Source organism: Cercospora beticola, chromosome 1 (genome assembly GCF_033473495.1).
Source record: "Cercospora beticola chromosome 1, complete sequence".
In the NCBI taxonomy this organism is placed as follows: domain Eukaryota; kingdom Fungi; phylum Ascomycota; class Dothideomycetes; order Mycosphaerellales; family Mycosphaerellaceae; genus Cercospora; species Cercospora beticola.
In genome coordinates, this window is record NC_088935.1 from 1026805 (window position 1) to 1050592 (window position 23788).

Genomic DNA, 23788 nt, shown 5'->3' on the forward strand with positions numbered 1-23788 from the left:
AGCATGCTTAGCTAAGCTGATATCACAACTCGAGCACAATAGCGGACTTTCTTCCTTCCCTTCAACTCACAGTCACATTGAACGCGAAACACGATGCCTGCTGCTGTCCCACTATCTGACTCGCAAATACCAGCAAACCCGCCCGATCTCTCGAAAAAGCTGCCCAAACTCATACCGCGACGATCAAAACCATCAGACGAAGCCCCCGCCAACCCACCTCCACCAACACCTCCACTTGCTGCGGTCGCGAATCTCGAGAGCCACAAATACCAGACGCCGGCAAGGCGCATTCTATCTCAGCGCGACCATGAACTCTTCATTGCTTCGCCAACGCACGACTTGATCGTCAGCTTCGTCTTTCACCTATCCGACTCCGTCCATAACACTACCATCCGGAGTGTACAATCCTCAGAAGCAGCTCAAGATGCTTCGATCCTCGCACTTCTGGCGGTGCTCGACGAGGCAGACGAGCTTTTGAAGAAGCATCCGGCTCTCGACACTGGCTCTCGCTTCGGCAACCCAGCATTTCGCGATTTCCTCGCCGCGGTCGACGAATCCCTTCCATCATGGCATACCAAGCTAGGCGTAGACAACAGCGAAGCTCAAAAAGAGATTTCCACATACCTAGCCAGCGCTTTCGGCAACGGCAGTCGAATAGACTACGGTTCCGGACACGAACTCAATTTCATCCTCTGGCTCCTCTGCCTCCGCCAGGTCGGAGTACTCAGAGACGACACTTTCCCCGCCCTCACGCTCCTAGTCTTTCCCCGCTACCTTCGCGTAATGCGCGATGTACAAACAGCATACTATCTCGAGCCTGCCGGCTCTCACGGAGTATGGGGTCTAGACGACTACCAATTCCTCCCCTTCCTCTTCGGCGCATCACAACTAGTCGGACACAAACATATTCGACCTCTATCAATCCACAACCAACTCATACTCGAAGAATGCGGGAAAGACTACCTCTACCTCGATCAGATTCAATGGGTCAATGCAACGAAAACGGTCCGAGGCCTTCGGTGGCATAGTCCCATGCTGGACGATATCAGCTCGGCGAAGAGTTGGGCGAAAGTGGAAGCTGGGATGAAGAAGATGTTTTTGGCAGAGGTGTTGGGGAAGTTACCTGTGGCACAACACTTCTTGTTTGGGTCACTGCTACCTGCTACGGAGGAAATGAGCAAAGATGCGGAAGAGAGAGTTGGAGATGAGGATGTAGGGGAAATTGAAGTCACAGTGGATGGAATGAAGCACGTCCATACGGCGAATAGCTGGGGCGACTGTTGTGGGATAAAGGTGCCTTCTGCTGTTGGTGCACGGCAAGAGATGAGTAAGCATGGTGCTGGAGGCGGACTGAGACGAGTGCCTTTTGATTAGACCAAAAGAAAAAAAAATTGAGCATCTCGTGCAACGAAACAAGCTGCCTTCATGACTTTACGCTGATCTCTATGATCCAATGAGATAGCCACCTAGGCTCGCATTTGGTCTAATCTCTTCCTCTTCTATCTCTAACTTCGTGCCCTCTGTTGGCGTTCTCCTTAAGATAAACGGCAGGGAGGTCCCTTCGCACTGTTACGACTCGAGTCTGTGCATGTGCCCTGTTCCTGCTCCCAATGTGAGTGGAGGCGATGCGAGTCCCCCGTTCAGTCCTGTTGTCCCCTGTGACTTGAAGTCTACTATTCATTCCGCAACTCTGGCCTGCTCATTCCGACGTGCTCATTTCCCATGATACTGACGCAACTCCAGATGCTCTCATACCTCAAACCTTTCTGCCCAGTGCTTCACTACAATCTTCCCCTCATAAAAGCTGTCTTTCCCAGAAAGTGGCTTTTGCGTCCTGACAACAATCGCCGCATGCGTATGTCTGACTTTCTGGATGTGCACGGGGAACTTGTCGAATCCTAATTTATCCAGATTCGCAATCATATCGAATTGGTCCTGTGTCAAAGCTAAGATCGGGAAGTCGTGGCTTTTCTCCCTTCTGCTCTCTCTTTTGCTGAGTTTGACATCGTCGTCTTCCTGTTCAGTGCTGGAAGAAGTCTTGTCGCTGACAGGTTCCGGAGGCGGCGTCGGGAGGTACTCTTCTTGAGATGTATTTGCGATACGTTCGTAGGCGTGGTCAGCGGCTGCTTCAGCCTCCTCAAGGAGTTTCACACGATATTTGTCGAGTTTGAAGACTTTCCCTGATTCGTGGAGTCGGATTCGTTGCGCAGATTGGTAGGTTTGGTAGCCGGCATTGAGGAGGAAAGCCGGCAAGGCGATGGGGAGTAATGTGAAGAACACCAAATAGAATGGCAGAGCTTTGAGTGTTTGTCGAGGCGCGGTGCGTATTCGTTCAAAGGTAGACATGTCCTCCCATGGACTTCTGCGTGTCGAAACAGGGTGGGATGAATCGAGGATCACTTCGCCTGGAGGCGGTTGGTCGTCGGCATAATGTAATTCGATTGTATTTAAGTCGACGAATGGATCGGTTCGAGAGATATTGGAAGTGTAGAATGGTACACTTCGGTCGTTGATCGTATTTGCATAGATCCACTTGTTCTTGAACTTGCCCAGCCCTTTCATAAACACGGAGTTGGGGTCCGCCATGACGGATAGCAAAGGTCGTTTCGTATCTCGAAAGCTGTCGACAAGGAACATTTGCTGTCCGCTTGTACTTAATGTCTTGGCGCCTAGTACGTTGAACAGGTATGATCGGGCTCCTCGCTTTGGGGTTCGCACGCCGAGATGTGGTGTCGCAAACGTGCTGAAATTGACAGGTTGTATCCGGTCGAAGAGACCATTGCCGTACAATACGCCGATCACATATCGAGAGATCAGGCCGCCTAGACTATATCCAGTGATACTGATCTTGCGTATCCTCGTGCCGTCTGCTTCTAGCTCCGCAATCTTCTCCTCGATCTCGTTCGCGACGCGTTCGCCGCCCACTTCGATGCCATCGTACGTCTTGTTGTCGGTTATGCTCTTGACAACCAAGATATGTAGGCGGTCTTCTGAACACTGATCCCGGAGCGTGTCGCGAACAAAGTCCAGATGAACGGGTTTTCCCCACAGTCCGTGGACGAGTACAGCGAGGTGATCGGCTTGTGTCGTCGAATGCATGGTGGAGGCGGAGAACGCGGCAGGAGAGCAGGACTAAGAACGCGCCCCTTCGCACTTACTTTGGGCAGCCTACGGAGGGAGCAGCGAGCACAAGTGTGTATGTAGTGGCGCTGGACATATCGTCGTTAAGTGCGCTGCACTGCTTCACAGGCAAGAATGATGACGACAGCGCGTCGTCGGCGCCGGACAATCTGAATCCCCTGTCGCGCCGTTCGGGAGTCGGCGTTCACGGAACTTCACGAGCAAATCCGGAGATAGCGGGCGCACCTTCACCTTCCACGACTCCATACTGCCTCCTGCCTTCGCGCTGCTTTGCATGCGCTTGATAGCAGCGCCAACGCTGTCATTTGTGACCATTTGTCGAATCAGCAGCACGACTTGGTTTGGCAGACCGCAAGACGTTGCCTACTGACGTCGGTAGGTGAGCAAAGACGTAATTTCTTTCACCAACGCGTTCAATCTCATCGCCATCCACCAACCCACGCGCCTACCGTTTGCTCAAACACCCCGCCCACGTTCACCTGCGCCGGCCCTTTGGTAATCGTGCTCACTCTTCTACTGTCGCAGCCGACAGTGTGAATGCTGAAGTTCAACCCAATGCAGACAGGACTTCCGCTTCCGGCGTGCAATACCTCCTAAACTCATGGCAGCAAGGTAGCCAGCATTCCCTTCATCACAATGGTCTTCTACACCACCAATCTCTTCAAGACCATCGTGTGTCCCAAGGTACGCGAAGGCGCAGAATGCAAACTGCATAACTGCATATACGGGCATGCAGCAAACCCGCCGGCAGCGAAGCCCTCAGTCGCCGACACGCCCACTGCGCAGAGTGCACAAGCCGCAGAGCAAGACGCAGAACCACCACTCAAGCGCCAAAAAGTGACCTACCACAGCCTGGAGGAGAAACCGCCCAGCCGCGCAGACGTGATTCGTAGTCAATTAGCAGCCCAGAAAGCAAAGCCACCCGCCGCAGCATCACAAAGCGGTGCGCATGTGTCTCAGGCAGGTGGCCTTGGCCAGTCTTCCGCCCCGCCGCAAAGCCTCTCCAAGCCAGTCAGTCCACCGCCCACAAGCCGGAAGGTCACGTCAATCTCCGACCTGCCAAACACCTCAGCTGGTACAACAGCAAACAAGGGCGGGCATGATCATGCTGCGCCCGCACTTGTCAAGCCGGCAAAGACTGAGTCTTTGAACCCCCGACTCGTTCGCAGCGATCCTGTCGGACATGCAAAGCGATCGCTCTTCCTCAAGTATCTCCACGCCGAGTTGGCTCGACTCAATCAGTTAGTGGTGAACGCCACGTCACTGGGTGAATCAAAGGACAAGTTGACCCTGACACCTCAACAACTTATAAGCATGGCGCTGGACCTGGAGGAAAAATTCATCCGCGAAGGTGGCGCGGTATACGGAAACGTCATCAAGTCGCGCATAGCTGGGTACAAGAAAATGACACTCGAGGCATGGGTTGCCGAGCTGAAAGTCACGTTCGTCAAGACCGAGTCGCCTCCTGAAAAGCCGCCTGAGAAACCGATCGAGACCGGTCTCTCACTGCACCAGGAAGCCTTAATTCTGCCGCAGCTTGTTGCAGATCAGAAGCCGTTGGGAGCACACGGTTACATCATCACACCACCCTCCGCAGCACAGATTGCAGAAGCCAAATCAGCTGTTGCAGCGAGTCACAACTGGGAAGAATGCGATCGCTGTTCAGCCCGCTTTCAAGTCTTCCCCAACCGGAACGATAAAGGTCTCCTCACTGGCAATGGACCCTGCAGATATCATCCACGGCGCAAAATATTCCCTCAGAGGACGAAAGCGAACAAGGATGCGAGTGTGGAAGTGCGAGCAGCATATTACCCATGTTGTGATGAAGAGGTTGGCACTCCTGGATGTACCACACATGCTGAGCACGTGTTCAACACCAAGAGCCCCGCCAGGCTTGCAGCTGTTCTGCCTTTCATCACTACGCCCGAAAACCCATCTCCGGCGAGAGATCGCCAAGGGCGCAGCATTCAAGCTGTCACTTTCGATTGCGAAATGGGCTATACGGCGTACGGCTTCGAGCTCATACGATTGACCGCAGTAGCTTGGCCGACCAACGAAGAGCTGATCGATGTGCTTGTGAGACCACTAGGTGCTGTCATCGACCTCAACAGCAGATTTTCCGGTGTCTTTCCCGAAAGCTTCACAAACGCCGTGCCATACGAGCAATGGATGAATGACCCGTCACCAGCTTCCGCCGAGGGCGAGTCTCCCAAGCTACCGATCGTTGCAAGTCCAGCGAAGGCCCGCGAGCTACTATGCAGCTTCCTCACACCGCAAACGCCTCTAATCGGACATGCTATCGACAATGACCTGAATACAGTGCGGCTCTGTCACCCGACCATTGTCGACACGGTGGTACTCTACCCTCATCCGAAAGGCTTACCCATGCGTTTTGGCCTCAAGATGCTCACGCAAAAGTATCTGAATCGACAGATACAAATGGGAGGTGACCGCGGCCACGACTCGAAGGAAGATGCTATTGCTACGGGAGATCTGGTGCGAGTGAAGGTGGCACAGAAGTGGAAAGATATGCGTATCACTGGCTGGACAATCGTGAACGATACCCAGCTTGTGCCGCCTCCTCCACCTAAAAGCGATCCTTCCCAGCTTTCTGACGAGTCGGCGCGGGCGTTAGCAGAGAGAGCGGCATATGGAACGCCGACTTCGAGGAAGCGGAGACGTCGGACGTCGGGAGATGGAGCGGACGATGGCAGCGAGAGCGAGGAGAACGAAACTGCGTCAGCAGAGGCACTCAAGGCCTGAGGCTTGAAGGGAGCTGATGTGTGAGTGGCACAGAATTCTCGAAGTGGTTCCACAGGCTTCACGTCGTGGAGAGCAGACAGGGAGGGGCCACCTGAGATCCTAGTATGGTCATAACATGCTATGAGAACCTAGACTTTCCTCTCTCTCAAGGTCCTCCCTTCAAGGGATCAGCAGATACGAGCTGACTGCCAAACGGCTGTCCACACACGAGGCATTATCGCGATGAACGTGATGCCACGCTGCCGTTGTTGTTATGTGTTCCTGATGCCGTTTCGCTAGCCGAACCTAGCAACAGGAAATGATCATATATCCTTCGCCCATGATGTACGTGGGTAGTCAACCCATGTTTCGCTTCGCATGTGCAAATGCGCCCCGCGATGGGTTGTGCTACCACACGCGCATTGACGAATAACTGGGCCTTGATGGGCGAGTTGGTTGATGGGATGGGTTAGGCAGGTCATGTTTCAGCTTCACAGGGACAGGTTACAAGCCTATAAGGTTGCAGATGATCTGGACCACATTCGTTGACGAGAACCAAATTGGGCAGCTGTATGCGAGCTTCCTCGGTGGAATTGGATGCGGAAGTGGGTAGCTCTTGACATCCGTGACCAATGTGTAGATCACCTGCATAGAGCTCATGCCCTGCGTCGGAATGGACGTGGTGAAACTATCATCATGTGCGGCGGCAGGATTTATCAGCTGCTTGAGAGCGGGCTGGTATCTGGACCAGCTCCGACGTCCGGATAGAGAGAGACAGACCGTTCGCATGCACATGGTCCATTTGTCAGGGCAGATTTGTGCAGTACCGTAGGCCTGTGGACGTTGCCAGTAGCGATGGTGATGACCAAGAGCCAAGCGTGGTGCGGGATAGAGTTTGGAGCATTGATCGAATCCAGACTGGTCGAGTCTCCCACAGTCTCTCTTTGGTTGCATGCACGTCTTGCCTTGCAGGAGTGACAAGCATATCGCGTCTTATTCTCCGCCACTACATGCACACATGCGGTCGTTTACTGCCACTCGCCATGGCCGATCGACTGTCTTGGCCGCCTTTCACACGTGCTCGAGATCCTTCCGGCGCCCGCTGTGCAAACACGGGCGGGCGCTTGTGGTGCTGCGACGGGTGATGAATGGCATCCTTGTTGTTGAGTCATCTGTGCACCTGCGGTGGCCGGATGTAATCGTGCTGGCGGCGTGGAGAAGTCATTGCGCTGCCGTTTAACATGAGCACGCGTCAGCTGCGTGTTTGAGGGCACAACAAGAAGCCAAGTTGGCCCAACGTCTGAACGTCTGAATCCGCTGCCTGAAAAGCACGCGCAGCCCGCTGGTCTGCTGCACCGCCGCTGCCTGGCACAATTGGGCCTGGAGTCGCGAGCTAGGGGCACCGGTGGCTACTGCGACCAGGGTTTGCAGACAACCGCTGCGTCGAAGTGGGCTCCTGCTCTCCACACGCTACTGCACCGTCTGGATACTTCTGTCGCCCATCCTCTGCCTCTGCCCTCCCTTCGTCGCCTGCTTCACGGAGCGGCGACGACGCTGCCGTGCCACCACCCCATCAGCAGCAGCGCGGGCAGCAAACGTCGTGCCCGGAAGCGATCGCGCGTCATTCGATCTCCGCCCAGGAAACGAAAGGGTTTGGCTTTGCAAGTGCCCCTCCGCGCGCCCTCGATCGACAGCCGCTCATAACCTGCTCGGGTTTGCGCCTTCGTGCACCAAGGCTCCGGCAATGGCCGCCAGAATCAATACCCTTCCGCCGTCGACGTACATGTTCAACACACGATCGCACGACGACCAACATGACATCGAGGAGCCCGAGAGTCCCGTGGACGGCGTACGCCCAGGAAGTATAGACTCGATCAAGCTGCGACCCGACGGGACCCGAAGTGTAACGGACCCTCCACCTTCTGCCCTGCTGCAGAGCTACTTCAGTACCGCGAGCAGCGCTCGTCTCGCCAACATTCAACGCAATCGCTCGCCCTACTCCAGGACTCACCTCCGCTCGCGATCGAGCGGAGCCGCGTTGAGCGCTCCAACCATGACCCGCGCACATTCCAGTCCCGCCGTACACTCTGCTGCACGCGCTCCCGACCTCACACTTCCCGCTCCGGCGTCGCTCACGCCCAGCAGCCCAATGCGGTCTCCAGCACGACAGCGATCACCGCTGCGGCCTGCAGAAGAAACATCACACTCTTCGAACCCCCCACAACGATCACCCAGTTGGATAGAGTCGGCGAGAGGCGGAGGCGCCATCGAAGCTATTCAGGAAGACAGTGAGCTAGATCTTACACCGCGACAAACACTTCCGACATACGGAATGCCTTTTGCACGTTCCTCGTCGTTGCGGCGACGTCCAGCAAGTCCCTTGCACTCTGTGACGAACGCCGTCCCACCCACATCGGCACCTTCAAGCGGCCTCGAAAACAGTAGCACATCATCAGGATCCAACTCGCCTGCGCTTGGCCCGCAGCGATTCAACGAAACGATGCCTCCGCTGAACCACTACGCGAGCGCCTCGTCCTTCAGCTCGCTGAGTAGCTTTCCTTCGACTCCGACATCGCAGCGCTCCCGATCTCCTTCGATCAGCTCTCTGGACACCATTGAGGATGCGCCGGACATGGAGCAAGAGGCAATTGAGGCAGAGCGGATCGAGAAGCTGAAATTGGCAGCTGAGCGTGCGGATAATTCCGAGGACGACGACGACAATTCGCGAAGACGCAGCAGTCTAGACCAGCCGCGAGGATTTGGATTCAGCAGAGGAGGCAGTCGAGAACGCAAGCGCTGGTCTGTTTGTGGAGGCGAGAGGCGAGTAGATCTCGACCTGGACACGATATGGGAGGATTGAACGCAGTTTTGTTTTCACGGCGCAACTGATGGAGTTTGTTTCACCTAGAAATGGTAATGAAGCACGGCATGGGCATTCGCGGGCGGTGTCTTTGGTTTTCTAGGAAGAGTGGCATGGAGTTCAGGGAGCGGGCTACTGGATGCCTTTGTTTTAACATCACGATACCCACGCGGCTTGACACGGCGCGCGAAGTTATGTCAATAGCGTATTAGGACGATATGTAGTGTGTACTAATCACCTATCAATCATGCGATACGTGAGAGCCAATGTGTTATGCTAATGTACTCTCCTCTCCGAATGCTCCGACTTCGCTAGCTACCCCACGTCACAGGCGAGTTCCATCTCGAAAAAGTTACCTTGAACACGCCATATGACACTCTCGGTCCAATGCACTTTTACTAGCTCCTCAACTTCTCTCTCACTCACCATGGCCACCGCTGCTGCGGCCACCGATCAAATCCAATCCCGACTCTCCTCCCTCCCACCACCCTTCTCCACATCCCCCGAATCCTTCGAACTCATCACCCAAGGCGCCGAAGCCCTCGTCTACAAAACCGTCTTCCTCTCACCCTCCCAGCACGTTGCGCTCAAAATCCGCCCCACGAAAACCTGGCGACATCCAACTCTCGACAAACGACTCACGAAGCAGAGAATCACAGCTGAAGCGAGGGTTTTGGTGAAATGCAGAAAGGAAGGCGTGCCGGTTCCGAGTGTGCTGGGATTGGATTGGGAAAAGGGGTGGACGGCTGTGGAGTGGATCGAGGGCAAGACCGTTAAGCAGGCTATTCAAGAGAGAGATTTGAGCAAGGAGAGTGAGTTGGTGGAGTTGTTGGGGAGGATTGGGAGGGTTGTGGGGAAGTTACATGCTTGTGGGGTTATTCATGGGGATTTGACGACTAGTAATATGATGATACGGAGAGGAGGGGAGGAGGAGGCGGCGACGGAGCAGGCTGGAGAGGCAGAGAAGAAGAATGGGTCGTCATTGGATGGTGAGATTGTGTTGATTGATTTTGGGCTTGCGAGTCAGGCTATGCAGGAGGAAGAGAGGGCTGTGGATTTGTATGTTCTGGAAAGAGCGTTTGGGAGTACGCATCCGAAAGAGGAGGGGTTGTTTGGGAAGGTTTTGGAGGCGTACGAAGGGACGTATAAGGGGGCGAAGAGTACGTTGAGGAGGCTGGAGGACGTGAGGATGAGAGGGAGGAAGAAGAGCATGTTGGGTTGAATGAACGCGAGGCAATATTGCCAGGCACGGGGAGCATTGGTGGCAGTACGGTGCCGTGATAGGTCTCGTGCCTGGTCATCCTTCTCTTCTCGCGAGCAGTCAAGTCATGCCGTGTGCCGACAGCTGATGTTGGGCGGACAATGCTGATCCGATTCCATGCCAGGCAAGAAACATGGACGAGAAAAGGTTGTTCACTCAGCCAACTCATATCCTTTCTCGAGCGACAGGCCAGATGCACGAAAGCCGCTTACATGCGGGGCTGGGCTTCTCCAACAACACCTAGCTGCACTTTGTGATGCTCTCAGAACCTGCACAAGGACACTTTTGCGTTCATGTGGAGACTGCACGGCAACACGATGAGACGGTCACACCACATAATGTTGGAATCCATCTCGAAGGATTCGAGAGAGTGACATCAATTCTTGGCTCCGCTCGTGGCGTACAACAGCTCGCTTGTAGCTTACAACTTCTTCCTCAGCAAGCTCGATCTTTAGCGACCACGAGCCTACACCGGAAACACTTGAAGAGCATCACAAACTCTGCGACAACTTTTTGGCGACAAAATTCTCATCATGCATCATGTTCTACGAGCAGGACTTTCATGCCTCGCAATATATCTTCTATACAGCATTGCCGCGAGCATTCAGCTGTACTTCCAGCGAAGAGCTTTCAAACGTGCTCATGGGTGCGAGTCTCCGCCGCACTATCCGCTTCGAGATCCATTCGGCTTCGGTTTCATCACAAAAGTCATCCCCGCTGCAAAACGGCAGGAACTACTTCCTTACTTTGACTCTTTGCACCAGCGATTCGGCAAGACTTTCTCCTATCAGCCTTGGTTCGGTAGAGGCGTAATTTTCAGCGTCGAGCCTGAGAATGTAAAGTACATGTCGACGACGAATTTCGAGGACTGGGGATCTAGGGATGCAAGGCAAGAAGGCGTCGGTGAGCTTTTGGGAGATGGGATTTTCACTACTGATGGCGCGTTTTGGGCCCACTCAAGGGCTCTCATCCGACCGCAGTTCGATAGAGCTCAAGTCTCGGAGCAAGTTGAGCCATTCGAATCCACGACCGTGAAGTTGATCCGCAAGATCCCAGCAGGAGGCCAGACTGTGGACCTGCAAAAGCTCTTTCACAAGTTCACCATGGACACGTCGGCCAAGTTTCTGACAGGAACCAGCACGAACTCTCTTGACGATGAGCAAGCAGAGGAGGCACAGAAATTTATGGATGCGTTCGACTATGCTATGGAGGATGCAGTCTGGCGCGTTCGACTCGGCAAATTATACTGGTTCCGCCCGGATAGGAAGGCGCCCGCCGCGATCAAGTACGTTCGGGACTACGTACGACAATGGGTTGACAGAGCTGTAGCATATAGGGACTCGCTCGCTGCTGCAGACAAAGATCAGGACTCAGACGATACCGGCTACATATTCATCAACGAGCTTGCCAAACAAAAAGAAGTAGATGCCACAAGAATCCACAATGAGACACTGAATGTGCTGCTCGCAGGTAGAGACACAACAGCTGGTGTTCTTTCGCACATGTGGTACATCTTGGCTCGCAGGCCCGATGTCTGGGAAAAGCTTCGTGACGAAGTGGACGCATTGCAAGGAGAGCCGCCTACGTATGTCAAGCTCAAGGAGATGAGATACATGAGAAACTGTATCAAAGAAAGTCAGTATCTCCATACGTCATGCCGTGAAAGTTCTCGCTGACAACATAATGTTCAGCCCTGCGCCTATATCCATCGTTGCCGATCATAGGTAAAAGATCCGTTAAGGATACTATACTTCCTCGTGGAGGCGGCCTCCAGGGAGATAAGCCAATCTTTGTGCCCAAGGGCACCAACTTCACGCCCAGTCTGTGGTCTTTGCACCGGGACAAAGATGTCTACGGAGCTGATGCGGAAGATTTTCGTCCAGAACGATGGAACGAATCATTGCGACCGTACTGGTCCTACCTGCCTTTCGGAGGCGGGCCCAGGGTCTGCTTAGGTGAGTGATTTTCCCCCACTTATCGCGTCTCATATAGCCCAGGGCATCCTTTGCTAGGGCGGCGCAGAAACTGGAGCTGAACGAGAGCGTCGTCGCACCTCCAGAGCTAAGCATCGGTCTTTCCCCAGGTCAGCAATATGCTCAGAGCCAGGCGATGTATGTCACCACCAGGCTCATGCAACACTTTGACCGCATCGAGCCCAGAGATTCCGAAGTGTTGCGACACAGATTGTCACCGACGCTCTCTGTCAATGGAGGCACCAGAGTTGCATTCATCGCATAAGATGTCATAGTGAGCTTGCAAGAGCAGTGATGCAACGTTCTCAAGCGATGACCAAGCCGACCTTACCGATGAAGAGCATTTCGAGACGAGTCGATTGCCATGAGAGCCCAATCTCACCTCATGAAGAAAGGTGGAAACGACCGTCTTAGTAGTATTGTACCGCAATTGACCTCGGGAGAGCGATTCGTACAACCACATGCATGTCGCTGCAAGCACACGGCCCGTGCTGTGCGATTGACGGCAAGCTGAGTCGTAAAATAGGGTCCTGGACTGGGAAGTTTATGTGTGTGCCTGACTATCCTCGTCAAGCACCCGCAGCCAAGCCGTTCAACCAAGATTTTGACTTCACATCTTCCTCGCGATCCGGATCGTTCGCGTTCGCGCCTGCGCATCACGGCCTTCTGCCCAACAACAACGCGCTTATATATGCACGACATATATACCCTTGCACTGACTACGCTCCTGGACCTTTCAGGTACCATTGCATACATGCACCGCATCACTCTCACCACCTTGCGCGAGAGTGCCAGAGGTAGGGCTGACGTCCGCAGACTGACACTCGTTCGCCACAGGAGAGAAATGTCTCGAATCCCATGGTATCCCAGTCCTCGGACGGCAGTGACCTCATTCGGTTCATTTTGGGTTGTGAGGAAGACCTTGCAGGTGTCAGAAGTGCGAAGCGAAGTGCACTGCCGTTGCGTACGTGCCCGGCAGTAGACTTTCTGGAAGGACACCATATCGTCTACCCAATTCCCTCTATCGCAGATCTGCATTCTATTCGCAGACACTATCTTAGCGATAGATTTTTCTTTGCCTTTGACTGCTCCGCCTCCTGTGCCAGACGCACTGTTCATAACCGTCGCTCTCGCTCGCCCTACCCTATCGATTGAATCCTTTGGCATGCACTCGTGACGAACGGCTTGTGGTAGGCCGTCATTACCAATCAACATTGAGGAGTGATCTGGAACCAAGTCAACATGCGGACTGTTATTCTTGGCACGATCTTTGCTGGCCTTACGACCTCGCTCACACTGGCGGCAACCGCAGCGCAATGTTACTATCCGGATGGCTCAGAATCGACAGATGTCGCATGCAACGCAACAGCCGCTGCTGCCACGGGAGGCTATTCAGCTTGTTGCTCTAGCAGCTCATATTGCATGGACAATGGGCTATGTCTCGACACAGGAATCCTCAAGAGAATGAGCTGTACAGACAAGACATTCAAAGATAAGACATGCCCACAATATTGCATAACAGGTAAGCAATATCGATACATTTTCAAAAGCAAAACAATGAACTAACAATGAACCAGAAAATATGGGCGATCCCTACGCCGTCACACCATGTACAGCAACCACATTCACCTGCGGCATCTCCCCAGCAAACTGCAGCGTAGCAGCCTCCGTCTTCCCAGTTACCGACCTCAAAGAAATCGTCCTCAAAGCCGACCAACTAGCAACCGCAATGTCCGCAGCCGGCCTCCCAACCTCAAGCATCGATCCAACCTCAACTCCAACCGAAACCCTTCCAATCCTCACAGTCACCGCAACAGGAACCCTCACACCCGCAAACCCCGCGGCGAAATACACCATAACCCAACTCATCGGCGTCGGAGCCGGGCTCGGAGTTCCTATGCTACTCGCCATTGGTGTTCTAACGTACCTCCTCGTCGCAGAGAAACGTCGACACAGCGTACGAGAAATAGGCGAAGGGGCTTTTCGTCCCCCACCGACTATGGAATCCCGTGATGGGAATAGCTGGAGCGCATGGAGTGAGACGACGAAAGTTGGAACTGTACCGAGGATTCCGACATTCGACTCACATCGACTCCAAGATCTAGAAGGGAGACCGAAGGGAGGACAGAATTCGAGGAAATCGAGTTTGGCGTTGAGTAGTAATAGGGGTAGGTGATTAGTAGTCCTAGTCCAGCTACGGTGTTTTGGGGTGTGGGAAGCGTGTACTGGGAGGCACTTTTGTTTGACGCGTAATTGGCGATGAAGCTATGATGTATACTTATTTCCACACAAAGTTGTATCTGCGAGCCCAGAATTTGAAACCTAGGAACGAGTAGTGGTGAATGCATAATGAGAGGAAAGCGATACACTGCACTAAGACCGATAAAATCTGAACAGCTGCCTTCTTCCTATTGAAATGGTGTCCTTGGGCAGCAAGAAAAGTCAAGATCTGATCGAGCGTCTCGTAAGCACGGGCGTCTAAGAGGTTTAAAGATCTGTGATCTATGATGTTATAAAATCGATTGTCTGCAATCCTGTGGAGGCAACTCCGTGTGGCCGGACGATGCATGCGATGCATTGTCCAGGTTCTCCTCAACTCTTCCTGCTGCGAAGCACGGGCTTGCGGTGCATGTCCCGTGCTATAGGCAGCAATCTCCAAATCGCGCACCGACAATTGCCATTCTGCTCTTTCCGCTCTGCATTTCCTGGTCCAGGTCAAGTCTAGACTGTGCTACTAGTCAAGGCTGTTGCATGCGGCTCGCTGAGCTATGGTAGCGCCGTGATCAGGCTGCAGGACACAATTTCATCTGCGGGCCGTTGCATCACATCCACCTCCACCTCCATCTATGACCTGCGGAGCCGCATGCGGTTCAGAAGCCTTGGCAATATATCTCTTGTTGAGGAGGCACGGTAGATTCCATGTCTTTGGTGGTCAATCGCAGCATCATCGAAATCATTCTGCAGGGCTCTTGGATCTTCTGCGGAACAATGGAAGTCCAGATCGATTTGAGCGGAGACGCAGACCTGTGGACAATGCTCAAAGCCATGGATGACAGAAATGTATCCGGTGACGTTAGTGCTAGAGATGGCGATCGGTCGGGGCTTTTGTCGCCCCAGGACGACGATTGGAGGGCGGTGTTGTGGCACAGCGTACGGCTGAGTCGTCCGGGGAGCGTCTTGCCTCGCATCGCAAGAGCCATGGCCATGGCGCATTCAACGAGTTCCTTGACGGTGAGCGGTTCTGCTCGGCATTTATGATGCATGCGGAGATATAGCCGTGAATTGGGTCCGATTTCCAATGCCTCCGAGTTCGTGTTTGCCAGATTGCAGCCGTCCAACATGTGTCTCGTTTCGAGATGACTTTCATGTGGGCCTCAGTTCCTGAAACAATTGTTCTTCGATTCATCCTGAAGGTTTCGCTTCGGTCGCCTGTGGCGCGGCCAGCTCATGTTCATAGTCATAGTCGCTTTGTTCTGCTGTCGAGACACTCGTGTTCGTCGCTACCCAAGTAGTCAGCTTTGGCGTCTTTCGTGGCGCACTACCAGTGGAACTTGAGTTGCCGGAAGTGCCACTTTGGTCGATATGCCGCTTGGCTCGACGATGCGTCCTCATCCTGTTCACTAAGCCTGCTAGTGCTGGCAGGTTGCAGGAGACCATGCCCAGATGAACTTCGACTACGGAAAAAGTTCCAAAGAGTCCAAAGTCCCACGTCGGATTTGTTGTATTCCGCAGTGGCACGATATATCGTAGTCGAACAATGCTGCACGCTGTGACAATGAAGCCCAAGCCGAAGACAGCACATATCCTGTGGACCGTCAGCCAGTGACCACAAATACGTCATAATTTGATGCCTTACCCAGCTTTTCGCTGTACCGAAACGCCTGTCAAAGACATAAGCTTCGGGATTGGCAGCAGCAACACGAAAAAGTCCGAAGCAATATTAATCGCTGCCACGCTGAATACCACGGGTATTAAGTCAATACCAAGGTGAAATCGGCGAACGGTAGGTGAGTCTCCGATGTAATAATGGTATGGCCAGTACACGATGATGGCGCCAACCGTGAAGGAAATTGAGCACACAGTCAGAACGAAGATGGTCGCCCAGCATAGCTTACGGAAAGCCGTGTTGAATTCCCACCTGTACCGCGGTTAGCAACATTTGCGAGTCAGGATGATCATAACCTACATTCGCATGTAGAGCAAAACCCAAACAATTTTGGCCCCGTAAGTGCCGATGATGTAGAAGGGAACGCTGATGTACATCCACAAGAACAGCTCTTCGATGTCTCCGGGATCAACAATGCCGATGGAATCTCGTCCAGCCCATCCACCTCGCGTATATACCAGGCATGCGGCCAGCTCGACTGAAATAACGGCCAAAAATAAAGTGATCCAATCGTCCCACCAAAATCCAGGTCCTTTCAACAGTTGGGACCGCGCCAGCATTCGACCGATAGCAGAGAGAGTAGCAATTCCGAACAAAATCCAGGAGAAAATGACTTGAATACGCCCTGTGTCGCGTGCTTTCAGGTGACAAACGGAGGCATAGTAAGTTTGCCAGTCGAGGACTTCTTGAAGTGTTTCGCATTCTTTCTGCACACATCTGGTGAGGTCGGAGGTGAAGATTTGGTCAATGGTACACTGAGTCGACACATTGAGAGGATGCTGTTCCCGACATGACTCTGTACAGACCGCTGCTTTCGCTGAACTGCTCGCTCGGTGGTTGTGTTCGATACGAGGTCGAATACCTAATTGGTCACCACGCCAATCGTCTCGACTAACCCTCTGTGCACTAGAGCTCCCGCCGAGAAAGACGCAAATCCAGAGAAAGGCCTTCATGCCAGCCTATAGACATGTTGTTGGAGTTCTAAGGAAGCAGGTACGGTCTGCTTTTCATGTGTAGGGGAAATACGGGTCGGAAGCGAGGGACCAAGACGAGGGGCCAAGTTGTGGTTGTGGTAGCGCAATCCATCTATGACTTCCCGCTTTCCACCCAGCTCGAAGATCTGCGAATCTAGCCCAATCGAGCCCAAGCTCAGCCTATCGTCGAACGCAAATATATTGTTTTAGGTGAACCATTGACGTGCGACGCCTCTCACACTGCAGCTCACCGAGGCGATCCACTTCAAGCGAGCATAAACTGATGTTCTGTGTTCCTGGACCGCGATCGTGAGGTGTCTAAAACCGTAGCAGTTGGTCTGACCATGCACCACTTTGCGTACCATCGTAAGCCAGGTAGTCCTTGGAAAATCCCGTGGAAGGACAGAAGCTGCAAGCGTTCGAGAAGAAGTTCGGCTGACCAAACGGTTCAACGTGTGTGCACTGCAAGGGTGCGAACACGCATGATCGTTGTGTCTCATATCGTTCCGGTACAGAGATCTTTGGTAGCTCCGCGGGCATCGCATTATGTTGGAGCTGCTGACATCAGCAGAATGCAGGTACCCTCATAGTCAATCCGCACGGTCGAAGTTGACACAAGAGATCAATAATGTGCTGCGTGATGGTTGATACTGCGGTACGCCCAGGCCGGTGGAAGCTCCGAAGAGATGCTGCAATCATAGTTATATACAATTCTGTGAAAAGGGCGCCCATAGCTGTATGCTCTTCCAGTCATAATCTACCACTGTAGGCCATACGATGCTGTGAGAAGTACTCAGCGCACGTCGCTGTGGTCACAGAGGCACATCGCAGCCTGTTTCCTGGTCAAGTCAATTGGTCTTTGCCGTGTCGGCCACATGCCATGCCATGCGTCTCAGCCACGACACTTGATCACAGTATTGCAGCCTGTTTGAGCGCGCCAAGGACTCTATTACCATGGTACTCCCACAGGCGGCTGTGGCGATGTAGCCTCAGCCCACGTGTTGTAAGTTGCCGCTGACTCTTGATCTGATGAATCTAGACCTGTGCCAGCTCGTTGCTGAAGAGCACCTGTGGATCTCGTTGGAATCAAGCCTGGTAGACTGCAATATTGATGACCGGAGTTGCATCGTCTCGCTGCCCGGAGCGGAATCCAGCCAAGGTTCAGGGCGGATACGACATATGATGAGTCCGGCTAAATCGGCGAACAATTCTCGATACATCGGTGCTGACTTGCCGGATGCAATACGAATCGGTACGCATGATTCTGCTGTCTGTTCGTTTGTAGGATCCAAAGGCGACTGAGACGATTATGCTCCGTGGAAGGGCGCTTGAGTTTTGAGTTGTGCACTGGTGTTCTGACCTCACGCTTGGCCTCGCAACCGGCCACACTTGTATCTTGGGGCTCGTTGCAGACCTCCATCGACGTTCGATCATTCGCTCGTGATAATGTCTCTAGATCCTTTGGTTCATGTAGAGGTGAAGTGCAGAATCTCGGGCCCCCTTGCATGCCCACATCAATGTGTCTGACTCGGGCTCGTCCGAAGTGGGCAGTGACGCAGCTTGGCGCTGGACAGCTTGCATGTGAAGGAACCACGTAAAGATAGACTTGCATCTACGTAACATTTTGCAACCGACACTCCAATACACTGTGACCATGGCCTCTCCCATAGCTCTCAATCGCCTTCTTCAACGCCTCGACAAATCTCTCACCGACCCTTGTCTGCGATACTCCCAATACGAACGTAATCGCGTAGCAGCCAACATCGAACACGCTCGCGCCGTGCTCCTCACTCTCGAAAAGCAGACCTCTACAATTCGAGTTCAAACTCAACGACAAGCCATACAAGCCGATCTGCAAGCAAAACGAGACTGGATCAAAAAGCTAAATACACAACTCCTAGAACTAAGCGCCGCAAATGGAGACAGCGAAGATGATGAGGAGTTCGACGATGAAGAAGACGACGACGCTAGCAAAGTCGAACGAGAAGACATCCTGAACAAATACGCGCCGGCAGTACAGACAGAATCAGGGCTAGAGACAGGCACAACACAGGAGCCTCGAATAGACGAGCAACAGCAGCAGGAACTTCGATCTCGAAGACCGGAGCCCACATTACAAGCAGGCGACAACCGATCTGCAGCTTCAACGACCTCGCGAGAGCAACTTTTTGGTGGAAGACAGCAGCAAAAGGACGAAAAGGGCAACTTGCAGAAAACAGAAGCGATGATGTCGCATAATGCTACAGAACAAGAGGCCTTGACGCAAGGGTTACTAGGACTGGCGAGAGCGCTGAAGGAAAGCTCGCAGCAGTTTGGGGCATCACTAGAATCGGAAAAGGATGTGCTGAGGAGGGCTGAAGGCGGACTGGATAGGAATGCGCAAGGCATGGAAGCGGCGGAGAGGAGGATGGGAATGCTAAGGAGGATGAGTGAAGGGCAAGGGTGGTGGGGACGGATCAAGCTGTATGCTTTCATATTCGGCCTCTGGGTGGCTTGTTTCCTGGTCGTCTTTCTTCTACCCAAGTTCAGGATCTGAAAGAGAGAGTTGTAAAGAGTTGTTATGTGGCAGTACATTTGTCTGCCAAGTGTTCATATCTTCTAGGATACCCAGACGTGCATTCGTCTAATCGTTGGTACTTTTCTGCGTCCAGTACGTCTACTAGTAGTCACCACCTATGCGTCCGTTCTCAAGGCTCGAACTTAGGGTTGTACTTGGCCATAGCAGCCTCGAAAGCCTCCCGCTTTGCGTCCAGCTCAGCAAGCAATTCGTGCTCCTTATCTACGCTCTTCAACTTCGCGCTCAGCTCCGAAGTATCCTTTCCAGCAATCGTATCCAAAACCAGCTTGTTCGCAATCGCAGCACTGTTCTCAGGCTCTAGCGTCAACGCCTGATCCAGCGCGACTTCCGCCTCTTCAGTCCTCCCCATGTGAAGCTCTGACACCGCCTGCGCAATCAGACTCGTCGCCGACGCAGACGAAGGCGCTTGCGCCAGCTCTTCGAACACGTAGAACGCCTTTTGATAGTTCTCACCACCCTGTCGCATTCCGATCCACGATTCCGCGAGATTCACCAGCAGCGCATCTTGCGCAAAAGACCTCGCGCTCTTCGCCTCCTTCAACGCGAGATCTGTACGATTCTGTTGCAAGTGGATCTGCACAATCAGAGCTACAGCATCCAACGAACCCTGATGTTTCGATAATAATTGCAGCGCTTGATCCTGCTTGCCTGCTCTTGCGAGAACAGTGCCAGCGAGAAGTTGTACAGTCAAATTATCGCTTGCACTTTCTGCCAGACTTTCTGCTTCCGTCACCGCTGCATCTGTGGGCTTCTCGAGGTACGATGCATATATCCGCACGGCTGCGAGATCGGGTGTCTGCTTCGCATCTTTCTCGCTGATTGCTTTTTTCACTTCGGCGTACTGCCCTAGCGCGCATTGAGCTCGGTACTGGAGGACCTGGATCGGTAGGTTGTTTTCGGCCGAGAAGTTCGAGGCATCGAAGTCGTTAAGCACTGAAGTGTATTGGCCTTGCACAAATGCGGTGTGAATGTTGACTAGCTCGCCTTCCGCGCCGAAAGGATCCATGTTGGTCGGCAATCAGACTGGTTCACTTGGACTGAGAGAGCTTAAGGAGTAAGATGTTGGAGCGGCGTAATTGAATCGTGGTCCCTAGTAACAAGGACAGTTGGAGACATTGCACATGCAAAGGGCAGTTTAGGGGTCTCATCAAATTTGATTGATCAATTGCTTTACTCAATGTCAATGGCCACAAGCAGTATCTTACAACCCGCGGAGGCAGCTTTAAATACATGGTCTATCTAGTCGGGGTATGATATTGAGACATCCACAATCACATCGATAGCCCGAAGCTCGATTAGAGTACCCTTCGCACTCCCGCAACACCGCTAATAATTGTGCACCCAGACGCCTTGCGTGGACTTGGACTTATCTGAGGCGAAATCGTCTCTCTGCAGATCGGCTGGTCGAAGCGTGCAGTAACATGCCGCCGGTGAACCGCAAACAGACGGTTGGTAGCAGTGGCCGTTTAGTCAAGCGGGATTCCCTCGTACTCGCTGTACCCAAGCGCAAGGTTCATGTTCTGCAAGCATTGTGTTGCAGCACCTTTCAGCAGGTTATCAATGGTCACGTTAATGACCGCTCGCTTGCCGCTCGAGTGCACAGCGAAGCCACCAATCTCCACGCCATGCTTGCCGGCAATGTTCTTGACCTGAGGCGATTCTCCGGTGATCCTGACCAGCTTCTCCTTGTCGAAGCGATCTTGGTAGAGTTGTCGCACATCTCGGCTAGCCATCTTCTCAGCGAGAGGGATGGAAATAGTGTGGTGGATACCTTGAAACCAGACTGCGACATGAGGAATAAAAGCCACTTCTGTCCCAAGTTGAGAAGAGATCTCGCGCTCATGGATATGATCCGTCAAAGAATAGGCGATCAGGTTGTCCTTCAGAACATTGACATCGTTCTTTGGAGATGGCTTGGTGCCGGCTCCAGAGTAGCCAGATACGCCGAAGACTGTGGGTTGTGCCGGGAAGGGCGGGAGGTGAGGTACCAATGGAGCAATCCCCAGCTGTGCTGCTGTGGCGTAGCAGCCAGGGTTGCTAATGCGCGTTGCCGAAGCGATCTTGTGTCGCTGCACAAGCTCAGGCAGACCGTAGGTCCAGTTGGAGTCGAATCGGTAATCGGCAGACAAATCCACAATGACGGCCTCTTGGTGACCAGATTCCTCAATAGCATCAACGTAAGGCTTGCACACACCATTTGGCAGGGCCATGACCCAGCAATCAATTTCCTTCCTCTCCGCCATCTTGCGAACATCGTCCGGTGACAGGCTCTCGTAGATGATCTTCTTCTTCTCGTAGCCCTTGAGCTCTTGTCCCTTCAATTCACGAGACGAGACATGGCACAAATCGAAGTTTGGATGTTTGTTGAGCAGGTCAATGAGTGCCTTTCCAGTGTAGCCACGGGCACCGATGAGCGCGACTTTCGATGGATAGTCCTTTTCACGGTTCTTGATCCCAAGAGGTGGATTCGGGTTAGTCGTCGAATAAGTCCTCACCTGCTGCAGACCATCTGTGCGAATATGTCTTCTTGGCCTGGCATTTGTGCTGAAAGCACGTGCTCCCGTAGGTCTGCCGCCAGCCATTTTGGCAGCATGAGCACGTATGCGATCCGCAGTGGGGTTTGAGCGGTGCAAGTGGGATTCCAGGTTGGTATCGCCGAACATCTTACGTCCGTGCTTGATGAATTCGCTCATGAGATCGCGAACCTCGTTGGCGCCACCAAGGCCATACCAAAAGAGAACCTGGCCCAGGTCAGTTAGAAAGAAATTATTCTCCCGTGGTATGGATTGAAACTCACATCACCGTCGCGTGCAAGATGTCCGTCTGCCTTCTCGCTGAACCACGTCAAATTTTCGTCGTCCTGCTTGACGGTCCAAGCCAAGCGTGGGAAGTCGCGCTTCAGGTTTTGGAAGACATTATCAGCTATGTTAGAGAGCCATGCATTCCTGGTCATGGTAAGAGTGGCGAGCTGTGCCATAGCGTTTGGGGCCTCATCAGGCGGAAGCACAACTGCCAATGCCTCCATGTTCTCATCGAAATATGCCTGGAAGGGTCGCGACTCCAGGATTTCAACATATCTATCGACCACGTTGGCGGCATCGGGCCCCTCACGATCACGGGCGAGTGCGTCCTTCAGCTTGCCGAGATTTGAGAACTCCTTCAAGGACGATGCTGAGTGAAGTTTAGTTCCCTTGCGGATGAGAGTGCCAGCACCAGAGTGGGTGAAAAGTTCGCGCTCCAAGCTCTCTGGGTGAATGATAGCAACGGAAGAGCTGCGCGGCAGGTCGTCAAGGAGAGTCTTAATGTCCCGAATCTTGCTGCGTGTGCCATGAATGACCCATGGCTTCTTCATGTACTCGTCGTACTCCTCGTCCAGGTTGATAGCCTCGATCAGCTTACCAGTCTCCTTGTCGTGAATACCACCCTTCTCAGAGAGATACACAATCTTGAGTGGGACGAGAGCTTTGGCGAGCTCAGCAGCCGCTTTGTCGGCATTGACGTTCAAGAGCTGGCCTTCATCGTTCTCAGCCATGCACGTCAAGACCGGAATATACCCATCGGCAATCGCAGCCTTGATGCTGTTTGCATTGACCTGGTTGACCTCTCCAACAAATTGATACGTCTCTTTATCCTTGTAGTCCGCCATGAGAACACCGCTGGTGATCGGCCGTGCCTTGACGCCCCACGACTCCAAAGCCTCCACCAGCTTCAAGTTCTCCTCCAAGAACAATTTCCTGGCCACTCCCAGCGTCTTGCCGTCCGTGATACGAATGCCCTCATTGTATTGTGGCTCAACACCAGCTTCCTCGAGGAGTTTGTTCAGCTGGGGACCTGCACCATGAATGATGACAGGGTACAGCCCCATCTGGTTGAGGTTGCGCAGCGAAGCACATAGCACATCGATGTAGTCCGTAAGAATGGCTCCTCCGACCTTGATGACTGCGAACTGCTGTGAGGAGACGGATGTGAATTGAGCAAGGTACTGCTGGACTTCGCGCTTGGAGGCAATGTTGTTCAGCACGCTGATAACGGCAGAGCGAGCATCGCGGCCGTCAGAGCGGTGCGAGGCATAGTTCCGTCGCGACAGCTGCGGAGCAGTCGCAACGAGGGCGCGAGAGGCATTGGGGACGCGGAGTTGTCGTGCCTGGCGTGTGAGCTGCCGGCAAAGCGGACGAGCAACAGACTGCATGGTGGCCGTGACTGCAGCAGAGACTTGTTCCTCACATGAGCAAAGAAGAGTGAGTGAGAGTGGAGAGTGAAAGTGGAGCGAGATAAAGGTATAGCTGCGGTCTCGGCTGGGGTACGACCAGAAGTCAAAGTATGCGAAATTTTATCTACACAGCTCACGGCCTGCAACAGCTCTGAAGCTAGCT

At 53.3% G+C, this 23788-nt stretch overlaps 11 protein-coding genes across 11 annotated transcripts; 7 read left to right on the plus strand and 4 right to left on the minus strand.

Moving 5' to 3' along the window:
* Positions 1-93: 93 nt before the first annotated feature.
* On the plus strand, positions 94-1374 carry RHO25_000404 (uncharacterized protein; the record flags this gene model as incomplete). Its single annotated transcript, XM_023593018.2, has 1 exon — positions 94-1374. The coding sequence occupies one exon, from the start codon at positions 94-96 to the stop codon at positions 1372-1374; it is 1281 nt and encodes a 426-aa protein (XP_023458779.1).
* Positions 1375-1749: 375 nt separating this feature from the next.
* RHO25_000405 (uncharacterized protein) lies at positions 1750-3099 on the minus strand (the record flags this gene model as incomplete). Its single annotated transcript, XM_023593019.2, has 1 exon — positions 1750-3099. The coding sequence occupies one exon, from the start codon at positions 3097-3099 to the stop codon at positions 1750-1752; it is 1350 nt and encodes a 449-aa protein (XP_023458776.1).
* Positions 3100-3777: 678 nt separating this feature from the next.
* RHO25_000406 (uncharacterized protein) lies at positions 3778-5904 on the plus strand (the record flags this gene model as incomplete). The annotated part of the gene is made up of 1 exon (XM_023593020.2): positions 3778-5904. The coding sequence occupies one exon, from the start codon at positions 3778-3780 to the stop codon at positions 5902-5904; it is 2127 nt and encodes a 708-aa protein (XP_023458777.1).
* Positions 5905-7627: 1723 nt separating this feature from the next.
* On the plus strand, positions 7628-8743 carry RHO25_000407 (uncharacterized protein; the record flags this gene model as incomplete). Its single annotated transcript, XM_023593021.2, has 1 exon — positions 7628-8743. One exon carries the CDS (start codon positions 7628-7630, stop codon positions 8741-8743), a length of 1116 nt encoding a protein of 371 aa, XP_023458780.1.
* Positions 8744-9170: 427 nt separating this feature from the next.
* On the plus strand, positions 9171-9965 carry RHO25_000408 (uncharacterized protein; the record flags this gene model as incomplete). Its single annotated transcript, XM_023593022.2, has 1 exon — positions 9171-9965. The coding sequence occupies one exon, from the start codon at positions 9171-9173 to the stop codon at positions 9963-9965; it is 795 nt and encodes a 264-aa protein (XP_023458781.2).
* A 572-nt stretch (positions 9966-10537) lies between these two features.
* RHO25_000409 (uncharacterized protein) lies at positions 10538-12242 on the plus strand (the record flags this gene model as incomplete). The annotated part of the gene is made up of 3 exons (XM_023593023.2): positions 10538-11639; positions 11696-11959; positions 12088-12242. 3 exons carry the CDS (start codon positions 10538-10540, stop codon positions 12240-12242), a joined length of 1521 nt encoding a protein of 506 aa, XP_023459893.1.
* Positions 12243-13219: 977 nt separating this feature from the next.
* RHO25_000410 (uncharacterized protein) lies at positions 13220-14153 on the plus strand (the record flags this gene model as incomplete). Its single annotated transcript, XM_023593024.2, has 2 exons — positions 13220-13499; positions 13555-14153. The coding sequence occupies 2 exons, from the start codon at positions 13220-13222 to the stop codon at positions 14151-14153; spliced, it is 879 nt and encodes a 292-aa protein (XP_023459892.1).
* A 1226-nt stretch (positions 14154-15379) lies between these two features.
* On the minus strand, positions 15380-16816 carry RHO25_000411 (uncharacterized protein; the record flags this gene model as incomplete). The annotated part of the gene is made up of 3 exons (XM_023593025.1): positions 15380-15782; positions 15834-16115; positions 16164-16816. The coding sequence occupies 3 exons, from the start codon at positions 16814-16816 to the stop codon at positions 15380-15382; spliced, it is 1338 nt and encodes a 445-aa protein (XP_023459895.1).
* Positions 16817-18491: 1675 nt separating this feature from the next.
* Positions 18492-19373, plus strand: RHO25_000412 (uncharacterized protein; the record flags this gene model as incomplete). The annotated part of the gene is made up of 1 exon (XM_023593026.2): positions 18492-19373. One exon carries the CDS (start codon positions 18492-18494, stop codon positions 19371-19373), a length of 882 nt encoding a protein of 293 aa, XP_023459894.1.
* A 151-nt stretch (positions 19374-19524) lies between these two features.
* RHO25_000413 (uncharacterized protein) lies at positions 19525-20421 on the minus strand (the record flags this gene model as incomplete). Its single annotated transcript, XM_023593027.2, has 1 exon — positions 19525-20421. One exon carries the CDS (start codon positions 20419-20421, stop codon positions 19525-19527), a length of 897 nt encoding a protein of 298 aa, XP_023459889.1.
* Positions 20422-20881: 460 nt separating this feature from the next.
* Positions 20882-23604, minus strand: ARG6 (Protein arg-6, mitochondrial; the record flags this gene model as incomplete). The annotated part of the gene is made up of 2 exons (XM_023593028.2): positions 20882-22156; positions 22213-23604. 2 exons carry the CDS (start codon positions 23602-23604, stop codon positions 20882-20884), a joined length of 2667 nt encoding a protein of 888 aa, XP_023459888.1.
* Between the last annotated feature and the right edge of the window lie 184 nt (positions 23605-23788).